The sequence below is a fragment of the Malurus melanocephalus genome, unplaced genomic scaffold (assembly GCF_030028575.1).
Source record: "Malurus melanocephalus ecotype Western Australia unplaced genomic scaffold, MMel_1.1 scaffold_11, whole genome shotgun sequence".
In the NCBI taxonomy this organism is placed as follows: domain Eukaryota; kingdom Metazoa; phylum Chordata; class Aves; order Passeriformes; family Maluridae; genus Malurus; species Malurus melanocephalus.
Genome location: NW_026623243.1, coordinates 3401153 through 3419731, shown reverse-complemented (window position 1 = coordinate 3419731; position 18579 = coordinate 3401153). Strand labels below are relative to the sequence as shown.

Genomic DNA, 18579 nt, shown 5'->3' with positions numbered 1-18579 from the left:
GCTTTGGCTAATATTGCCTATCTTTCTTTTTAGTCTTTAGTCAGTTTTATGGGATTTCAATTTTGTTTTGCTCTAATTTGATTTCGTGAAAGAAGGACTATTTAACAAATCATGTATTTCAGGCTCAATTTCTGCTCTACAGAAAAGTTCCTCTTTCTTTTAGACTTAAGCAGTTTTTGCAGTCTTGTGGCAGCTGGGCTGATCCTAGTTTTCCCTCTATCAAATTTTTATCATAGCTGAGCCCCTCTCAGGTATTGTCTGTCACAAACAGCTCCAAATGAAATAAAAAGTGAAATTAAACACAGACCTCACTGAATTGTTTCTAAATCTTAGTGAACAGAAGGGAATACAAGTAGACTTGAACTGTTTCATAAGGAGACAGGGCAACAACTGTCAGGGCTACAAGTAAACAGTTAGTACATACCAACTATTTGTACTCCACTGATGAAGTAAACACCGTCACCTTGTCTATTCCCCCTCCCCGATTCTTTGTCTGTGGCCGACTACTGATCATCAAGATAAGACAGAAACACATTAAGTCTTGAAAATTATGTCTGGCTTCTAGCTGCCACTGGAGATAGCTCTATCAGTTAAGCAAGTAAAACCCCAGGAGAGTGCTCTGCTGACTCCAGCATGCCTGGAGCCCATCCCTTTAAAGTTGCTTGGCAGCATTTCACATTTAACKTCTATTTAATCCCAGCCACCCGCAGGACATGCTCTTGGCATCTGATGTTTTCACAACACATGGCACACCAGACTTGCTTCACATTTAACACCATGGCAAGCAGCAGACCTGAAGCCCCTGCTTAAAAGGTAAACTTCAGCCTAAACACTTCRTTGAAAAATTTAAATAATTTCTGTAATGTTTCACAAATACATAAATGTGSTTCATATATCTGAATTAGATAGTAGGGTCAAATCTTCTCTAAGCAAGATTCCCTCTGGCATTTACATAATTATTTTTCTTGAATAATGTCGTGGTTTGAACTGTGCCCACGACGTTCCCTCCTTAGTCAAGGGGATTAAGAGTCCCATCCCCCACCACCAAAAATTGGACCAAGCAAAACCATGACAAATAATATCACAACTTTGGAAAAGACATTTAGGACACCAAGTCCAGCCATAAACCTAATACTGCAAAGTCCCACTATACCACATCCCTAAATAACACATCTACATGTCTTTTGAATATTCTCAGGGATTGTGACTCAACCACTTCCCTGGACAGCCTGTTCCAATGCTTGATAACCCTTTCCATGAGCAAATATTTCCTCATATCCAGTGTAAACCTACTCTGGCACAACAAGTCTTTTTGTCTGTATGAGAGGATGTCTAGAACTGTTGTGTAAAAGTAGATTTTTCATCTTGTATACTTATTAAATCTTTTTAGATGCTCYTAAATAGTGCCTCCCCGTAAAATTGTGATGGTGGGCCTGCAAAATCTGCAAAASCCCAGCAATTGCTCCTATAAAGAAGATTCATATTGCCACAACCATTCCCACAGCAGGCCTGAGAGCCACAGAAAAAACCACTTCATCCCCTCCCTTCTGTTTTGTGGGACAGTCCCATTGGTATTCATGAAAGACTTTAAATCCTCTGTGAAGGGGAAAGATCCAATTAAAAAAAAACAAAACCAAAAACCAAAACCCAAACAAACCACAAATCAGTCTTTAATCAAAGYGTAGATGCAATATGCTATACAAAAAGATGGGGAAGAAAAAACATCTTGTCTTTCTCTGAGCCTTGAGGCAGATGGTAGGCTCCTTCCCTTTGTGGTGGCTTGTGTTGCACACATTGCCTCTGTTGACATCAAAGACATTTGGTTTCTATTACCCTATCTCGAACAGAAATTCACTGATAAAGGAGTCTCCACCCTAATGATTGAACTCTATTTGGATTTCACTACCTGGGCAGAGCYCCTGAGCCAGCAGAACAGGATTAGAGGTTCTGAGATTTCAACGCCCATTTGCTAATCTGGGTGCAGACTGTGGAGCCTGCCTGTGAAATGTTTTGTCGCTTGGTCTTCACAGCCCTTAATTCCAGGGCAACTGTTTTCTTCCAGTGGAACGACTGGGAAATGAAATGGGTGAATCCATCCTAAATATCTACACAACAAGAAGAGCTGAAAAAATAAGGAAAAATGTAGATCACTCATTTAGAAATAGTAAAATCAAACAGTACCTAAATGATCTCAAAAACTCTGGTTTACTTCTAATTAGTTTATGAAGCTCAGGGAGGCACAACCAGAGAAATAAATTTAAGGTTAGACAGCAGAGGCTGATGGTTTTTTTTGGTTTTAGGATCCATTTTCATTCTCTAAATAGCATTAAGGGTTTCATGCTGGTTGCAGTGATCACAGATTGATAACTGTCTCCACAGGAGGGTCCTTTCATTATGGAAACTATAGAGGAGCAAATAGTTTAGAGGGAAAGGCATTTTGAAATTAGACTCTGGAGCATCCAGAGACAAAGGATTTATGATTGCAGCTCTAGTCTCACACCTTAAAAGGAGCATGTTTGCCTGACAGCTTCCTCAGTTTTTTTCCTCTGCTCTTTCATCTGTCCGATAAAAGTGATAAAACCCATTGCACCTCCCCATAAGCTTTGTTACATCTACTCTCTACTACATCATTACTACATCTCTACTACATCATTACTAATATATTGGGATCTTTGAAATGTTTGGTGAGAGAGAAAACTACTTTTAGAAACATCCAGAGAAAATACTATGTGTTTGTCTTTGTATTTAGTAACATTTTTCTTCCTGATATTCTAGCAAAACAAAACAGAAGTACTGGAGTTACTGACAGATCCTGTACCCAAGGAAGGCAAAGACAGTTTCCATAACCCATGACTATACCCTAGAAGCCAAGATTCTGCCTGTTTTGCTTATGCTGAGTGTTAGAATACATCCTATCAATGTCAGTGTCTCATGGCAGACCTCTGTATGAGCGGGACTGACAAAGGTAGCTAACCTGTCACAGGCCACTCYTCCACTCTTTTTGATCAATTATCTTTCAGAGCACTCTATAAAATGTTTGGGTTTGGTCTATGATATTAAAAAAAGAATTCAGCATGGGAGGTTCTTTTCCTGACATAGGGTTGGCTGAAAAAAGCAACCTCATTCTAATATCTTGGCTTCAGCAAGGGATGCTGCAGATGCATGCCACTCTTGAAAGGGATCTGACAACTTCTGTCCCTGCACTTACTGAAGTCCTTACACAGCCAATCTGTCCCCACTCTGGTGGAAGAAACCAGCTTGTGTCCATGTCCACGCATGGGAGGACATTCACTTGGCTACTTCTTTCTTTGAGGATTAGCTRTATTTGATCTGCTTGATAAGAACACTACTTGAGTGATAAAACTAACACAGAAAAATRTGAAGAATTAGTGCTTCAAATTCTGCCTACTTCCAAGTTTTTATTTTTCTCCCTTCAGAGTAAAGGACCATCTGTGGTAGAGGGTCTTCACAATCAGCCCTACTGTCATGCCCATGTTTACTAAGGCCTAACATTTCTGGACGAGAAGAGAGGGATTTAGTCTTCCTAGAACCTCCTAGTTGATCACAAAGGATGTATGAACCAGCTGATGATGTCACATCACCATATTAGAGAAGATTTTATTAACCCTAAGGGAGCCCCACAGGCATTCACTGGTATGAATTGGGCACATTAAGGCAAGCCAGTGTCTGGGATACAGTGATGCTCCAGCTCAGCTCAGCTCTTCATCCTTTSCTGAGCATGTTCTCATGGGAAGTCATGCTTACCCCAATGCTAAGATCTGAGGTTACAGCATAACCCCAGCAGTTGCTCCATAAAGGGAATTTTCCCTGTATATAAATGATTTATGTCTCAAATTACTCTAATGGCACCAAGCACTAATTATGGAAAGCAATTCAAAAGCTGGACGCCATGCAGCAAGTTCCTAACATTAATCATATCAAATCTAGGTGATCAAAACCACTAATCCAGCCATAAAGCATAAAAGGCCATAAAACCCATTGAGAAACCTAAGGAAACATAGTTATATTCTGTTTTAAAGACTTGCAATGGCAATACTGAGTAGATAAAGTAATTATAGTTTAGTGAGCTRTTCATTAAGAGAATTACACTCCAAATATTCACTCATTTTATATGACCAGTTTCACACTTGTTCTGAAAATTCACCACCTGAACTTTAAGCATTACCAGTGTTTGAAAGCCATATGGGGAGTCATGTGTAAAGTCTGTAAGGTGATGTGAGACCTGGAGTTTATGCCTGGTACTTAGCCCTCCCACTCTGCCAGCAGGCAGGACCCGATCTCAGCATTCACAATATTCTCAGAGCTGTGGTTTTGCTTCTCTGGCAAGTCTGATTGTTTAGTTACACTACTAGTAATGCCTTAAAAAAATCTTCTTGTGTTGTCTTTTCTTTCTTTAAAGGAAATCTGTGCTCTCTTGCAGTCATTTTCTTTTCTATCTAATCATTACCTTTTGCACAAATTTATCATGTATAAAAAACTTCAATAATGATGTCATGACAGTCCAAATGGACACTCACAGCAACTTACAGTAGATTTGCCAATGGCAAGGAAATATGTATTCATTCAATGYATTATGGAGTACTGCCAACCAATCTTTTCAACTTGACCCTGATTTAATGTAAACCACCATATCTAGGTCAGAGCAAATGGCAGGGGGCAACTGGGGACAGTCCCAGCTCTGGCTGTGAGGTACCTCCCTGCACATGGGGACAGGCCAGGCTGGGACATCAGCCTGAGAGTGGAGGTGGCTTGGTGGGACCCATGGCCAGGGACATGGCTGCAGGGTGGTGGGGAGCTGCAGCTCAGGCAGGGCCAAGGCAAAAGCCTCAGCTGGAAGCAGCTCCCTGATCAGGGTTGGCCCCACAGTGCCTGGGAGTCTCTCCCCCAGGGTCCCTATGGGGAAGGGGCCACCCCTGGCTCTGAGCTGGTCCCCAGCCCCAGCAGCCCAAGCTCCGTGACCTCCCAGGAACGCTCTCATAACCCTTACAGCAGAGCTTTCCCAAACAACTACTCCACAAAGGCTGCATTGTTACTCTTTCACGGCTGGAGAACAACAGACAAGAGATGACAGCCATATGCACCCATCAGTTTGGCTGAGCRCAATTTTCCACGCACTGTTGGCTCTGTGGCCATGTCAATGCTAGTAAATGAACCATGCCTGCAGCACTTTGCTGGACATATTGCTTTAGAGAAAACCTGAGTTAGTGTTTTTCTGATTACATTTCTTGGCTGTATTTTCCCTTCTTACAGTAGTGTACTATCATTTTTATGAAAAAGAAAAGTCAAACTTGGCACAAAACCAAAAATGGGAGGACTTACATAGGAACAGCGAAATGTCTGGGCACATGCTGAAGTGGTACTACTTGGAAGCCGGAACWGTCATGTATAAAAGGGACTTCAAAAATGYTTTTAAAAAAGCTGCTGTGGCCCAGGCCCCCATGTACTGGATGCCCATGGTTTTCTGAGCAGTACAATTTTACTGTTATCAGCTGTGGCATAATAATGTTACAGTAATAATGAATTTCCCATTAGTATCAGACCGAATTGGATTAGGTGGCAGTCGTATGTTGGCATTATGAATGTCACTCCAACAGGAGTCTCACAGCTCCTTGGCACCATACAAACATGCAACATTACCTGCTTCCCAGGAGCATGTGCTCCCAGGACACCATGTAGCAAAACTGAGAGCATTCTCAGACATGAGCTGAGCAATTTCTTTCCTTGCATTTCATTTCACTGGCAGTCTCTTCTGCCTCTCAAGGATAACAGCATATTCAAAATGCTTCAAGGAAAGGTGTAAAAGCTGCATGCCTGGAACTTTGCTGGGTAATGCTCCTCCTTGCTTACTGATGAAGCAGACCATGAACTAGAAAACTGCAGCTTGGGAAAGTAATGAGGTGCAGCATAAAAGAGSTCTTTTTTGCTTATTACAGTGCAATATAGTAGCAGACAAAAATGATGAATCATTGAAACACTTTCCTTTTCCCCACTCACCTCCTTGTGGGCTGCTGTTACTAGAAGCTAAAAAGCGCACGCCTCAGAGCTGCAGGAGGCTACGACGTGAAAATGTAGTTTTCAGATGTTACTATTCCACAGGCTGCAAATAATCTGTGCACAAGAGCTGCTCATTAAGTGGTAGTCCACAAAGTTTCAAAGACTGTRTGATGGAAGTCCTCCTCCCTTGATCTTTCTTCAACTCAGGCTTCTGAATTATTATGAAGACTTAGGAGGAGATTCAAAGTGCTTGCTRGGCATGAAACTGCTTCTAGTATTGTTAGACTTATACAACCAGATGCCCCCRGTGTATGCAGGAGATGGAGAATTAATCTGCAGAGACAGCAGGTGTTTTGAGCCCCTTACTCTTTTCTGTGGTAYCTGCAGGGAATGATAGCATCTAACAGATGCTTCATTCTCTGACAACCTTAGCTGAAACAGATCAGAAGCATCTGGTATTTGTATTTTAACAGCACATCAGAAAGTAGGAAACTCAAAGAATCCCACCCAGCTCATATGCCCAGTAACTCCAAATCAAGAACAAAGTGCATCTTCTGAGCACATTTTGCAAGACACATTAGCACGCACCGCAGTGATATCCTGTTTAAAAAAAAACAAAAAAAAAACCAAAAAACCAAAATAATCAAGAAAGGAAGTTGTGAACCACATCTGGCCCACAATAACACATTATCAAAATTCAACATTTGGTGAGTCTTCAATGAAATAAGACTAATACTTAAGGGGACAACGTTGCTCTAAGTCAGGAAGCATGTGAGCTCCATATATCCTATTGGAACTCCGTTCATTCAAACTTTCCTGTCCAACTCATAAAGGCAAGTGCTTGAAGACCATCAATCTGAATTTGGCTTTTAAAATCATGCTGAGAAATGCAACTGTATTTAAAGACCAAAATCCTGTCCTTCASAATAAAGCAGAGATGTCTGGTAAAATGCAAAGTACTGTTAAGAAATAATTAGGTGGCAGTAGTACAGTCAGATCAGCTCTGTAGCAACTCCAAGTTTGGAAAATAGAAGAAAGATAAGCATTTGTGGTCTGACTAACTTCTAAAAGAAACTGTATCAGCAGCCAATATTACACGAAATGTACCTACAATACTAGTTTCACACAGTTCACTTCACCGAAAATATTTTCAGTACTCATTATACATTTGGGAATACATATGAGGAAAATAAGACCACTATTGTATAAAAAACCTCCCAATCTTTATTTATCACAATACATTTCAAATACATGCAGAATGTATTTACATGTCTCTTTTAAGGCAAACAGAATCTGGGTTCTTATTCCTGAGCTGCTTAGCACCAGTAGGAATAGCAAATAAAAACTTAGGAACTGTTGTATCTCCCTTAGGAGAGAGACTTTTCCGCTGCAAAATATTTCTGCTTTCACTTCATTTCTTTTAATGATCTCTATTGCCATTTAGAGACATTTTTGCAGAATTCAATCTCTTCACAGAAACTTCTTGACCAACTTGATTTTGCCTTAGCTGTTTGCTGATGGCACAGCAGTACTTCTGTCTTTGCTGACATATGCATCAAAGTCTTCAGTTATTTTAARAGTTCTGTGTTTCTCTACTACCAAGAAAAACTTAAATTATCTTCCATGTTTTTTTCATGTGTGCTGACTGTTTCTCCAAACACTAAGTTAAAATTAAGAGAGGGAAAAGTTCACCTCAGCCAATGGAGGATTTTAGGGTTTGACTGTGTGGAAATGCCCACTGAAGTATTGGCCTTTAGGAAGAAAATGAAAAGCAGTTTTTCAATTAAAAACATTCTCCCCCTGAGTAACAATTGAGTCATCTGTATTATCTCCAGACTTCAGTCATTTGCTAGAATTTAGGATGTTGAAATCCATCTAAATACAGAGGCAGCATTTTCAAGTAAGTGTTTGACATTTTTCATTTCCTATTGACTGGCTCTATCAACATCACTATTCCAATAGGCACCTTTCCCCCAYGGTTTTAAGAGGACTTTAAAGCTTCTAAGAGAAAACATCTATCCTGTAAAAGATAAAGTTTCTATTTAACATAAAAGTGCAGACCAAGCAGAAARTCTATAGTGCAAAATGGGGTATGACTCTTAAGGGTGTCTTCCTCTGTGAGGAACCTGTAGTTTGGAAAAATATTTTGATTCAATTTATTGTCTGYCTTTTTTTCCCCACACTTTCCTGAAGCTGTAGTTTTTTAATGGCTTGTCAAATACATGAATTCAAGGTTTCTGTTACTATTTAGTCTCTCAGCTGGCCACCTCAGCTAATCAACACTCATCACAAACAATTTTTAAAATGATAGTATTTACAGGTGTTTAATTCAAACATCCATTGAAAAAAACAGAATAACCATGCCTTTATTAAACTTACGGTTTATATTGGATATTAAAGCAAAAAAAAACCTCCAAGGAATTTCTTTTTTTCCTGCTAAGATCAAATATCTTCCTTCCCATACATTTCACTGAGTGGTAACACAACACAGCATATTACATTTGGAATAACCCACATCCAAACATCGATTGTAAAGACGCTACCATTAAGAAAGACAAGCAATTTCACACAGAAATTCTTCACAAAGGTTTGCCAATTCTTTTTCCTATCTCTCAGAGATCCTTGCAAACAAAGCATCTAGGAAAATACAGTAACAGGACAGTAAGAGGAACTCATGAAGCATCTAAGCAATATATCCCATCAGGAAGCTGACTCCTTCTGCTAAGGTACTTCTCAACAGAAGGTATGAAAGTTTTCCCAAGCAAGATGAGTTCATAAGGATAAAAAAAAGGAACGGTTATTATTCCTCACCTGGTAACAGCTTTGTACACTGTGAAAAAAAACGGCTTGCTGCAGGTATTCCCAACAAAGAGCTGCAGTGTATAATTTTGGTCCTCATTTTGTTTTTCTATAAAGTGAACCACATGAAGCTTTATTTTCAAAATCAGCACTGATTTTCTATAACCAGTACATGGTCTGAGATAATTTCGATAGTAACATGTTAGAAAAATTTTAGAAAATCTRAAGAATTTTTCCCTGGAAATCCTTGATCCCTAGTCTATTATAAAAAGAAACTGCACTTATTTAGAGAAAAATATTATACAGTGATTATATCCAGTATATCYAGTGACTGTCTACCTAGTGAGTTTATGAAATCTTGTCCTGCTATGCTGGTTACTTTAAAAATATGTAGGACACTGACACTTCTGAGGTTCTCTTCCAGTGCCACAAGACAGGGGACACAGGAATTAATTTGGGCTGTGTCTGTGCTACCTACTGCAGTACCTGAGGTAACAGATGTTTAGCCTTCCCAAGCATTTCAGCAAAGTGAAATATTCCAGAGGAAGTAACATGAATACTTCTTGCGTTCAAGATGGTTCAGTGGCCTTGGAGAGCAGTCACAGCACTTCTCTGACACACTGTGTCCTCAGTTTGCTTGGGGTGGTAACTTGTATTCTTCTGATCTCTGAGTTGAAGAAATAGTCCTGCTCTTTTGAGGAGGGCACCACGTTATTGCAGTCTGAGTCCTTTTGTGCAAAAGGGCAGTTTCTGGCTATTTTTGAAATGCTACTCCCAAAGGCACCAACTTGCACATGCAGAGTAAAGGACATTGCTCTTTCTTACAGTGCAGATGAAACAGATTACATAGAGTTTATTTATAAAAAGTTTTATACACCTGGAATGCCAAAACATTTACAACTTTTCTGTTTTCCTCAGAGTTCTGAAAATACTGAGCCATGCAATTACACTGCTGTCTCCTTTGAGTCCGATGTCTGTGGTGSCTTGAAGTTCAATATCTCTTTATATGTAATGCCTGCAAAACAATAGAATAGACATAGCATTGCTGTTCTAATCAGAAAAGGAGTAGCACAAACATGAATGAGCAAGGTGCAATCCCAGCATGGTTGGGCTCTGATCTAGCTCAGGAAGAGAGAGACCTCTTCAGGCAAAAAGAGAGGAAGAATACGAAAAGTAAGGGACTCAAGGATCATTTCTTTGTCATTTCAGATTGGAAGAAGTAGCCCAATACTGAAATGGTATAGGTGCTTTCAAAGAGATGTGAGCACTGACTTTTGAGTAKAGTGGGCAATATCCTCAGGAAGAGCTACTGAGCACATTAGCTTTAAAAGTCAGGTCCTCACTTAAAAGCCAAAATACAAATCTCTGACCTTAGATAAAAACAAGACTAGACTTAAATCTCTACTGACACAGATACATTTTTTCTCCTCAGAGAACCTAACTTTAAAGGCCAGCAGTCACTGCAGTCCTACAGAAGCAAGTCAAATGATCTGTTCACCTGCCCTATTCACTGAAAGGCAAGTTATAGGAGTGGGTTTCTTTTCTATGTTGCAGAAGATGGGAGGACAGAAGCATTATGGAAGTGGAGGACAGACTCTGTTAGGAAGCAGGGAAGAAACCTTTGGAGATCCTTACACGAGGACTTGATAAGAGGAACACTGGCTTRTCAGTAGTGTTTCTCCTTCTTAACACTGTCTATTTACTCTGCTTGATCAAGAGAAGAGAAGTAATGTAAAGGGGAACATTTTTATTTTTACATGGCTTTTCAATCTGGTTATTTTTGAAAACAAAACTAAACTCACGCTTCCACTCATCTAGGGGAAGTTCCATGTTATCAAATGTATCRTCGTATTTCTCAGCGTCAATTTCTTCCTCAGGATCGTGAATTGTTTCAAAGTAAGGATGCATCAAAGCCTCAGCTGCTGTGACTCGCTTCTCTGCATCCAGCACCAGCATCTTCTCCAAAAGGTTTACAGCTGTTGCACAGAGAACCAACAGTGTATTCAAATCACACAACTGATTCCACTAGATTACAGTAATACTGCCCTGGAGGTATTTCAAATAAATACATGGAGTTACAAAGCAGAATCACTGGGTATCCTTTACAGCCACTGGGGCCCCTCAGCAGGACAGTGTTGTGAACAAACTGGGGTGTGTACAAAGCCTGATGACATGCAGAGGTGCACCCTTGCTTCTGTATGCAATACAGAAAACCCCTCAGGTAATGACTTCTCAGCTTCTGGCTCCAGAACCACAGTTCTTGAGCCTTCCCAGGTGTCTTCAATCACTGCCATTCATTGTGGTTCTGAGGTACATCACCCTCTGASAGCAGCTGAATGAGCAGGCCAACAGCTAATGAGAACTGCGCTCTGTGTCACCAGCTCCAAACCCAAGTACACTTTGAAGTACACAACACAAGTCGGTTGTCCATGCTCAGAATCTCAGGGCTGACTATCTGCTATATGGTTTTGACCTCAGCCAAAACAATCCAYTAAAATTTTGCATGCCCCCCTCCTGTGGATTTTGGATCAAGTCCWTTGCTAGACTGTCAAAATGGAGTAGTGTAAGTAGGTATGATGAATGATTTGTTTATTTTCTGTTTTTCTATCTTGAAAGGATGTTCTTGGGTTTGGTGGAAYAGCTGAAAGGAAGTGGAGGCAGAACTGTGGGACAGGATGCTTCAACTCCTGCTTGCCATGATTTATATTCTCTTTAAATATCAATCCCAGACCAGAAACAGTCAGATAGCCACAGAAACTATAAGAAGAGACACCCTAAAAACTGAATGGAAATGTGTCACTTGCTGTAGCTGAGAAGGTCCCTGAGCTAACCATGCAGTAAGGGTAAGAGCTGTTTAATAATCAGATTTATTTCTATTGCATCTGAACCTAAAATTTTAACTTTCTAAATTTAGAAAATTCAATTAATTAATTCTAATTAATATTCCAAYAAAACTGGCTTTGTGAGTGTTCAGGTCATTGGGAAATTGATAATGCTTAGGGAAGGTAATTTCAGAGCTCTGTGTGCCTCAGGTCATGTCACATTTATGCACACTTGGTATGCYCTTCTGGCTGTTTATATCTATCAAATCCAAGCCAGTACTTCTCAGGAATGCACAGATGTTTCTCAGGATGTATTAATTCCATTGCTAAAATTAGCTTTCCATTTTCTTGCACTTCAACTGCAGATTGAGCTTTCAGAATTATATTTCAAATACAACACAGAGMAAATTTTATTACACATACTTAATCTGCCAGAGCTCTTGAGAAAACYGCTCAARTAAAATCAATAAACAGGTGCTAGAYTGAAACCTAAAAGATGAAATATTTCTTTTTTTTGATGCTTCTAAGAAACAATTGATTCCTACCACCGAAAGCAAGGAAAGCAAGAGACAGAATAGCACAAGAACCATCACATCACCTGCCACAYGACTGATACTGCTGCTGCCTCCAGTGCAAACACAAGAACAGGCTGTACACATCCAGATAAATGGTCTTACCCAAAGGATTTGTGTACTTCAGGATGGATGCAAAATCTTTCTTCTGTACTTTTGGGAGGCTTTTGATATAATTTTTTGCCTTAAAAGAAACATGGATATTAAATTAGACCTTTGCCACCTCTGTAATGTGACAACATTAATCATATGCTTAACAGATAACTCAAAAATGTTTTGACAGCACATTGTACAAATGCATTTTTTCTGGGTCATAGACCSTGATGAAATTCACCTTCTTGCTCAACAGATTTTTTTTTAAATCAAGCCGTAAAACCATGATTTGGAGATTATAATGCAAAGCTTTAATTATTAGTGCTCTATATTTATTTATTCAAATRAATATGTATGAATTATTTGAAAGAATGTCATAATGAGTTTAAAGCAATCTCTCAAAGTGAACCTTGTATTACTTAATATTTAAATTGTACAGTTAGTCTAATGAACRAATTTAGGTTCATTATTGTAAGGGCTTCAGGATTCTAGAAGGACATCCATATAAGAGCAGGAAAGAGATATTTGCAAACAACTGSGTTTTCTGAGTATCTTCATGCTTTCAGTACCTTTACAATAAAAGCTCCAATGTATCAGCTCAGCTGTTTATAAGGTACACTCTGGAATCTTGAAGTATTTATATAATGCTCTGATGATCCTCTGTCATTCCACCCCCATCTCCAGTGGCTATTGAGGGTGCACAAAGCATTTCAAGGCAGAGAGGGACCATCGAGGGTCATATCAGTAATCAATACATAATATTTCAGCCAGTCAATGAACTGAGCATGGCTTAAAGTAAAATTAAGATATGTAAAATCAACTGACAAAGCAGAATACTCACATCTTGACTGTGCAATTTTTGAACAAAATCCTGAGTTGGGGTACCTGTTATTTTCATTATTTCTGTGAGTTGGTCCAGATCTGAATACCAGAAATTAGGAATAAATTCTTTCACCATTAGGAAACTAAGCATCCTGCAAAAATAATGGATTTCTTTGCTGTTGGAGAATAAAGTAAAAATCTTAATTCAATGACTGAATACAAAAGATTAAAAATCTCCTTTCTTCTTACAAAAGGCAAAGAAAATATCCTATAATTTGGGAACACATAACTGAATCATCTGCAAAATTTTATAATATTATCAGGCCTGGTTTTGGATGAAAATCAGTCCAAAAGTATTAGAGTGTCTGAACGATCAACGCATGTAATTTGCACACACTAAAAAAAAACTATGGCTTTTGTATTATCACAGAGCCTTTTAYTTGATGATTTGAGATGTGAATCAAAGATCACCACTACTGAAAAAATCAGTAATAAAAATTTAATTGGCAGGTGTGCAAAAGTATTACAGATATGAAGTAACTATTTAATGAGAAAGGTGCAAGCYATTTTACTATAATTTCAATTTATACTCATCAATTTTTGAACAGATTTACTGTATCATATAAGAACCTCTCATAATTTTCTTACATTGGTATTATAAATTCACTGAAGGATACGATCATTTCCCTTGAACAGAGGTCTCCCTGTGATCATCTCAGCCATTATACAACCCACAGACCAGATGTCAACTGGAAAAAAGACCAAGAGGCACATTARCTTGCTCATTTAAATGTGCATAAAGCTTAATTTAAAACACATTTTAAAGAAGTATAAAAATTACCTTTATAGCCTGTTATAAAATAAATGTGTGCCAAGTATGATTAACAGCATCGGTAAAACTACCAGACTTTCTAATGAGCAAACTGGAGATAATAAAATACGCAGAATGAGTTTCTCAGTAACAGGCAGATGAACGTGGCAAGTAAATTTTAAATGCTTTATATTTCCAAAACTTCCAYAGTTATCTTAGTGTTATTTGAATTCCCTCCATTTGCCATTTTCCCGTCTGTTCAAGTTAAAATCAGCACACCTTTACAGAAACTCAAGAACAGAGACCAGACTGTCACATCTGTATAATTTAWATAAGTTTTTCTAATCACTTTGGCACTTCCTTTTACTCTCAGAAAACATACATAAAAAACCCAAACTCACCACCACCACATGATTACTTGCAATTTATCTACAAGGAATTTCTGCATAATTATATTGTCATTTCCACCTCCAATTTCTCATTAATTTCAGAAACAAAGTCTTGTTTATATATCGCCTGATTCAGGGAATGCTTTAGCTCYGTTAAGATATTTCTGGAGACACTGACCTGTCTGAGTATAATGCATCCAGTTCAGTATGACCTCTGGGGCTCTGTACCACCTTGTAACCACATAGCCAGTCATCTCACTGTCTGTATGCCTTGCCAATCCAAAATCCAGAATCTGTAATGGAAGCACAAAGAACATACAGATCAGACACCTAGTTATCTAGTTCATGCAGTTCCTTACAACTGTAGGAAAAAAAAATTGGAGCAGTCTGTGGAGATTAGTTTATTTTTGTATMCTTTTCTCATTGAAGTGATTTGTTCTCATTTTAAAAATCAAGACCGAGATAGCAGAGAGGTTTGAATATTTTTTTTTCAAGTTACATACTCCTACAGTGCCATCAAAAGCTGTAGAAACAGTTGAGAAAACAATAAATTATTCACTTATTACAAAGATACTGGATGCATTTAATGTAAAAAATTCCCTGACCACAGAGTCACCATTGCATCAAGCTACAGCTAAAAGAACAGCACCCATTTCAGACAGTGTCCATTGATCGCAGATGGCACAATTATTCGAGGGTGTTCCAACAATATACTGAAGTAAGAAGGTATCATTATTTCTATTTTATGAGTAACTCATACAAAGGAAGACTTCCTATAGGTCGTACTGAAAATCTGAAAAAAGAGTAGGGAATTACTAGGAATCATTTAGTCTCACCAAGTGTTGTCCAACCCCCTGCATCAACTATAGGAAAACCTTTTRTAAGAAATGAAAGATCAGTGCAATATTTTGAAAGTACTATGTACAAACCAACATTTCTAAGATTATCAGATATTTCTCTCATTGCATACAGCAGCAAGATGAAAAAAACAGCAATGCATACAGCAGCAAGATGAAAAATGAATGTTATGGCCTTTTGTCAACTTTTATAAAATTTGCCTTAAGAAGGCCCACCTGTACAGACCATCAAAAGATGCAGCCAACAGCAAGAAAATTCCACTCCTGGAGCAACGACCTGTTTGTATTTATCAGACAGTTCATGCTTCYAACAAGAAATAGGAGGCATGGGTAAGTAAAGCCTATAGAAGATAAATCATAGTCACCCAGAGACAAATGAATATGAAACTTTGCATGAACATGCCATGTGAATCAGGCTGCATGTGTTTATTGACRGGGCAGAAGTTTTTACCTGGGCATTCCCACATTAAGAGTGATGTTTTTGTAATGATCTCTGCAATTAAACATTCTAAAATATTTCAGGGTAGTTTCATTGCTCCCTGGCAAACATTTCAAAATATTTCATGAAAGTTTCATCATTCCCTGGCACTAAGAAAATGGAGAATTTTATTTTCATTCACAGATCAAGACTACAAAATGTTATGGTTTATCTTAATTGTCATTCTTCAAATATCATTTCCATGTTTTCCCCACAACTGCTGATTACCAATCAATTTAAAAACAGGAATAGAATGCAAAGGGAGACATTTTTATTCTTATCAATTAAATGCACTTGATGGTGGTTGATTCTTTAGGTACTAAAGGTTTACTTGACTCAAAATATTTGCAGTGGCAAAATATACTTTTATACATGGCTTTCCAATTTATTCTGCATATTCAGCACACATTTTATTTTCCCAGYAAGATGACAGAGAGGGTGGAAGAAAGAGAAAAATCTTTTACCTAACAGGTCAAAGCCAGATGTGGTATGGTCTATTCGGTCACAGGTTTTAGGCATTTTATCTACCAAGGCTTGCGACACGCAGTTAGAAACAGCTAAAATATAATTTGGTTTTGTAGATTTGTAAAAGTAGAATATGACAGCAAGAATTTTTGTATTATGTTTTAACTTCAAAATTTATTTTCATTTATGTGTTCCTTAAGCTCAGGAACAAACATATGCTATTTGTACTTAATATTAACAGGATATCATTTCAACAACTATCTTCACACAAAACTTTTATTCTCACACTCTAACCTTCAGCTTTTCAGCTGGAACTTTCATGTCAATTTTCAGAGCAAGTCTAAAAATCCTTTTTGCAATTCGTGAATTATAAAACAATGAGCCAATTCCCCTCAGCTTCTCAAGGATAGCTCCCCTTTGACTCAGCAAACTTAATAYTCTTGACCTGCTTCAGTAACTGTAAAGAAAATKACTTGTAACTTTGAGACTACAGAAAGGACAGTGACTTCCCCTCATGCACCCTTCATTGTCACTTTTCTGACACYTGTGTAGGAGCTGAGACCATCAGGTGAGGGAGACAGAAAGCTGTGAGATCATGAGACTGTATTATAAAARAATGTCTTAGACCTGGCCTGCATCTCAAAATATAATTGTACATCTGAGGGTGCAGGGGCAAACAACCATATACAATTGTTTTTCCTAGACTCCCTTTTTTCCCCATCACCCTGGTATCCATTCACCATTTGGCCACTAAAAGCCAGGAAAAGTCCATGGCTTTTTGTGTTGGATAGGAAAACTCTAAAATCACAGGACCCTTGAACATTCATGTCAGCCTCTAAAGACCAAAAAATTGTATTACAATGGCTACATGCAAGTATACAATTTGTATGCTGTATGCTAAAATACACTTTGGTAGTGTTTTGCATCACCTTTTATTTTATTCAATTAAGGGTGTCCTTCACAACCTTTGATCTCCTGTATCTCCCAGCTTGTAGAATTTGACTTTTTCTATTTATTCAAAGCTGAAATTCTCACATAAACAATCGCTCCCATAAACTTTTACATCTCTTTTAGGTAGGAAACCTTGGCCATAACATCTGATGTGTCCTTACACAYCAGCACACGGAAATCCTTATTCAAATTCCCTGTGGTTTTGTGAGGATGTACAGGCCAATTGTGATTCAAGGGTAAAAAGCATGGGCCAACACGGAAGCCAGCCAGCATGTCYACATTTGCAGCACCAGTTGTCTTCTCTTTTCTAACATATCTAACTATTTTTTCAAACATACCTTACCTTCAATTCACAGTCTTCATTTACTGCCAAGTTTCCCGGCTTCAGATCCTGCAAACAGATTTTAAATGAAAGGCTTGGGTTTTTGGTTTTTTTTTTTTTTTTTTTTTTTTTTTTTTTTTTTTTTACAGAAAGACAATAAAGTACTCTTTGCTTCCTTCTTTTTTATTTTATTATTTTTACGTAACTATTTTGAACAGCAACAGGTAAAATGATGTCATAACAAATAACACAAACAAGGACACAGACTTGCATATGTTTGGATTTTTTCCAGCCTATTTTCCCCCTAAGAAAAATCTGCATTTTCTTTTCCTTCTATAAGGCAGGAAAATACTTGCCAGTGAAGAAATTCACTCATTTTTCTATGACGGGTGTTTGGACATACATTTGCTGTATTTAATACTAACACCACAAAGTTAATAACTCACATATATTCAAATATGTATTCCAAATACACATTATAAAGGTTCCTTATCCTGATRGATTCAGAAAGAGTACTTAAGGAACCAAACAAGATTTTATATAAAACTGTATGCTCTCTTCTGTGGAAAAATCTATTTCCTATGAAAGCCAATAGAACTGCAACCTGAAAAAAAAGTATTCCCTTAAGCCTCTTCAGCTACCTTAGGGACTTCTATATGATCTTCCACAGTTACAAAGTTTAGCAAAGGGAAGAGCACTGGCAACAAGATGATAGTGCAACAACAGTGACTCAGGCACACATAGTTAGAAATATATTTTCCTTCAGCTTTTTCAAACCTTTGATACACTTTAGCACAAGATATTTAGAAGTATCTTTTCTCTGAACTTTACAACAGGAATCCACCTGTCTTATACAAAAATGTTCTAAGATGAGAGGGGCCTTGGAGAGCAATTTGGTGCAAAGAACCACAATTAAACCAAGAAGTTCAAGGGTCATCAAGAGGGACCTTAGAAAAAGCCTAAGCAATGGTAAGTTTAGACCCATGATCACAGCAGTTGCAAAAATATAAATANAATATAAATATAAATATAAATATAAATATAAATATAAATATAAATATAAATATAAATATAAATATAAATATAAATATAAATATAAATATAAATATCTTACATTATTTTCTCAGTTTGTGTAGTTTCTATGTCCAGCTTAAAGCTACTATACAATGTGCACTGTGGTGCT

General features: G+C 38.0%; 1 protein-coding gene across 2 annotated transcripts in view; it reads right to left on the bottom strand.

Annotated features, from left to right (window-relative positions):
* Positions 1-7235: 7235 nt before the first annotated feature.
* Positions 7236-18579, bottom strand: part of MAPK12 (mitogen-activated protein kinase 12) — a 33538-nt gene continuing 22194 nt past the window's right edge. The window contains exons 6-12 of one of the 2 annotated variants that reach the window (XM_057378797.1): positions 17418-17465; positions 14502-14616; positions 13801-13872; positions 13143-13222; positions 12314-12392; positions 10617-10790; positions 7236-9829 (exon numbers count right to left, since the gene is read on the bottom strand). In XM_057378797.1, coding sequence (XP_057234780.1) covers positions 9759-9829; positions 10617-10790; positions 12314-12392; positions 13143-13222; positions 13801-13872; positions 14502-14616; positions 17418-17465 — 639 coding nt within the window. In that variant the 3' untranslated portion in view covers positions 7236-9758. The remainder of the gene's footprint in view (positions 9830-10616; positions 10791-12313; positions 12393-13142; positions 13223-13800; positions 13873-14501; positions 14617-17417; positions 17466-18579) is intronic. The other variant, XM_057378806.1, reaches the window with a different exon arrangement.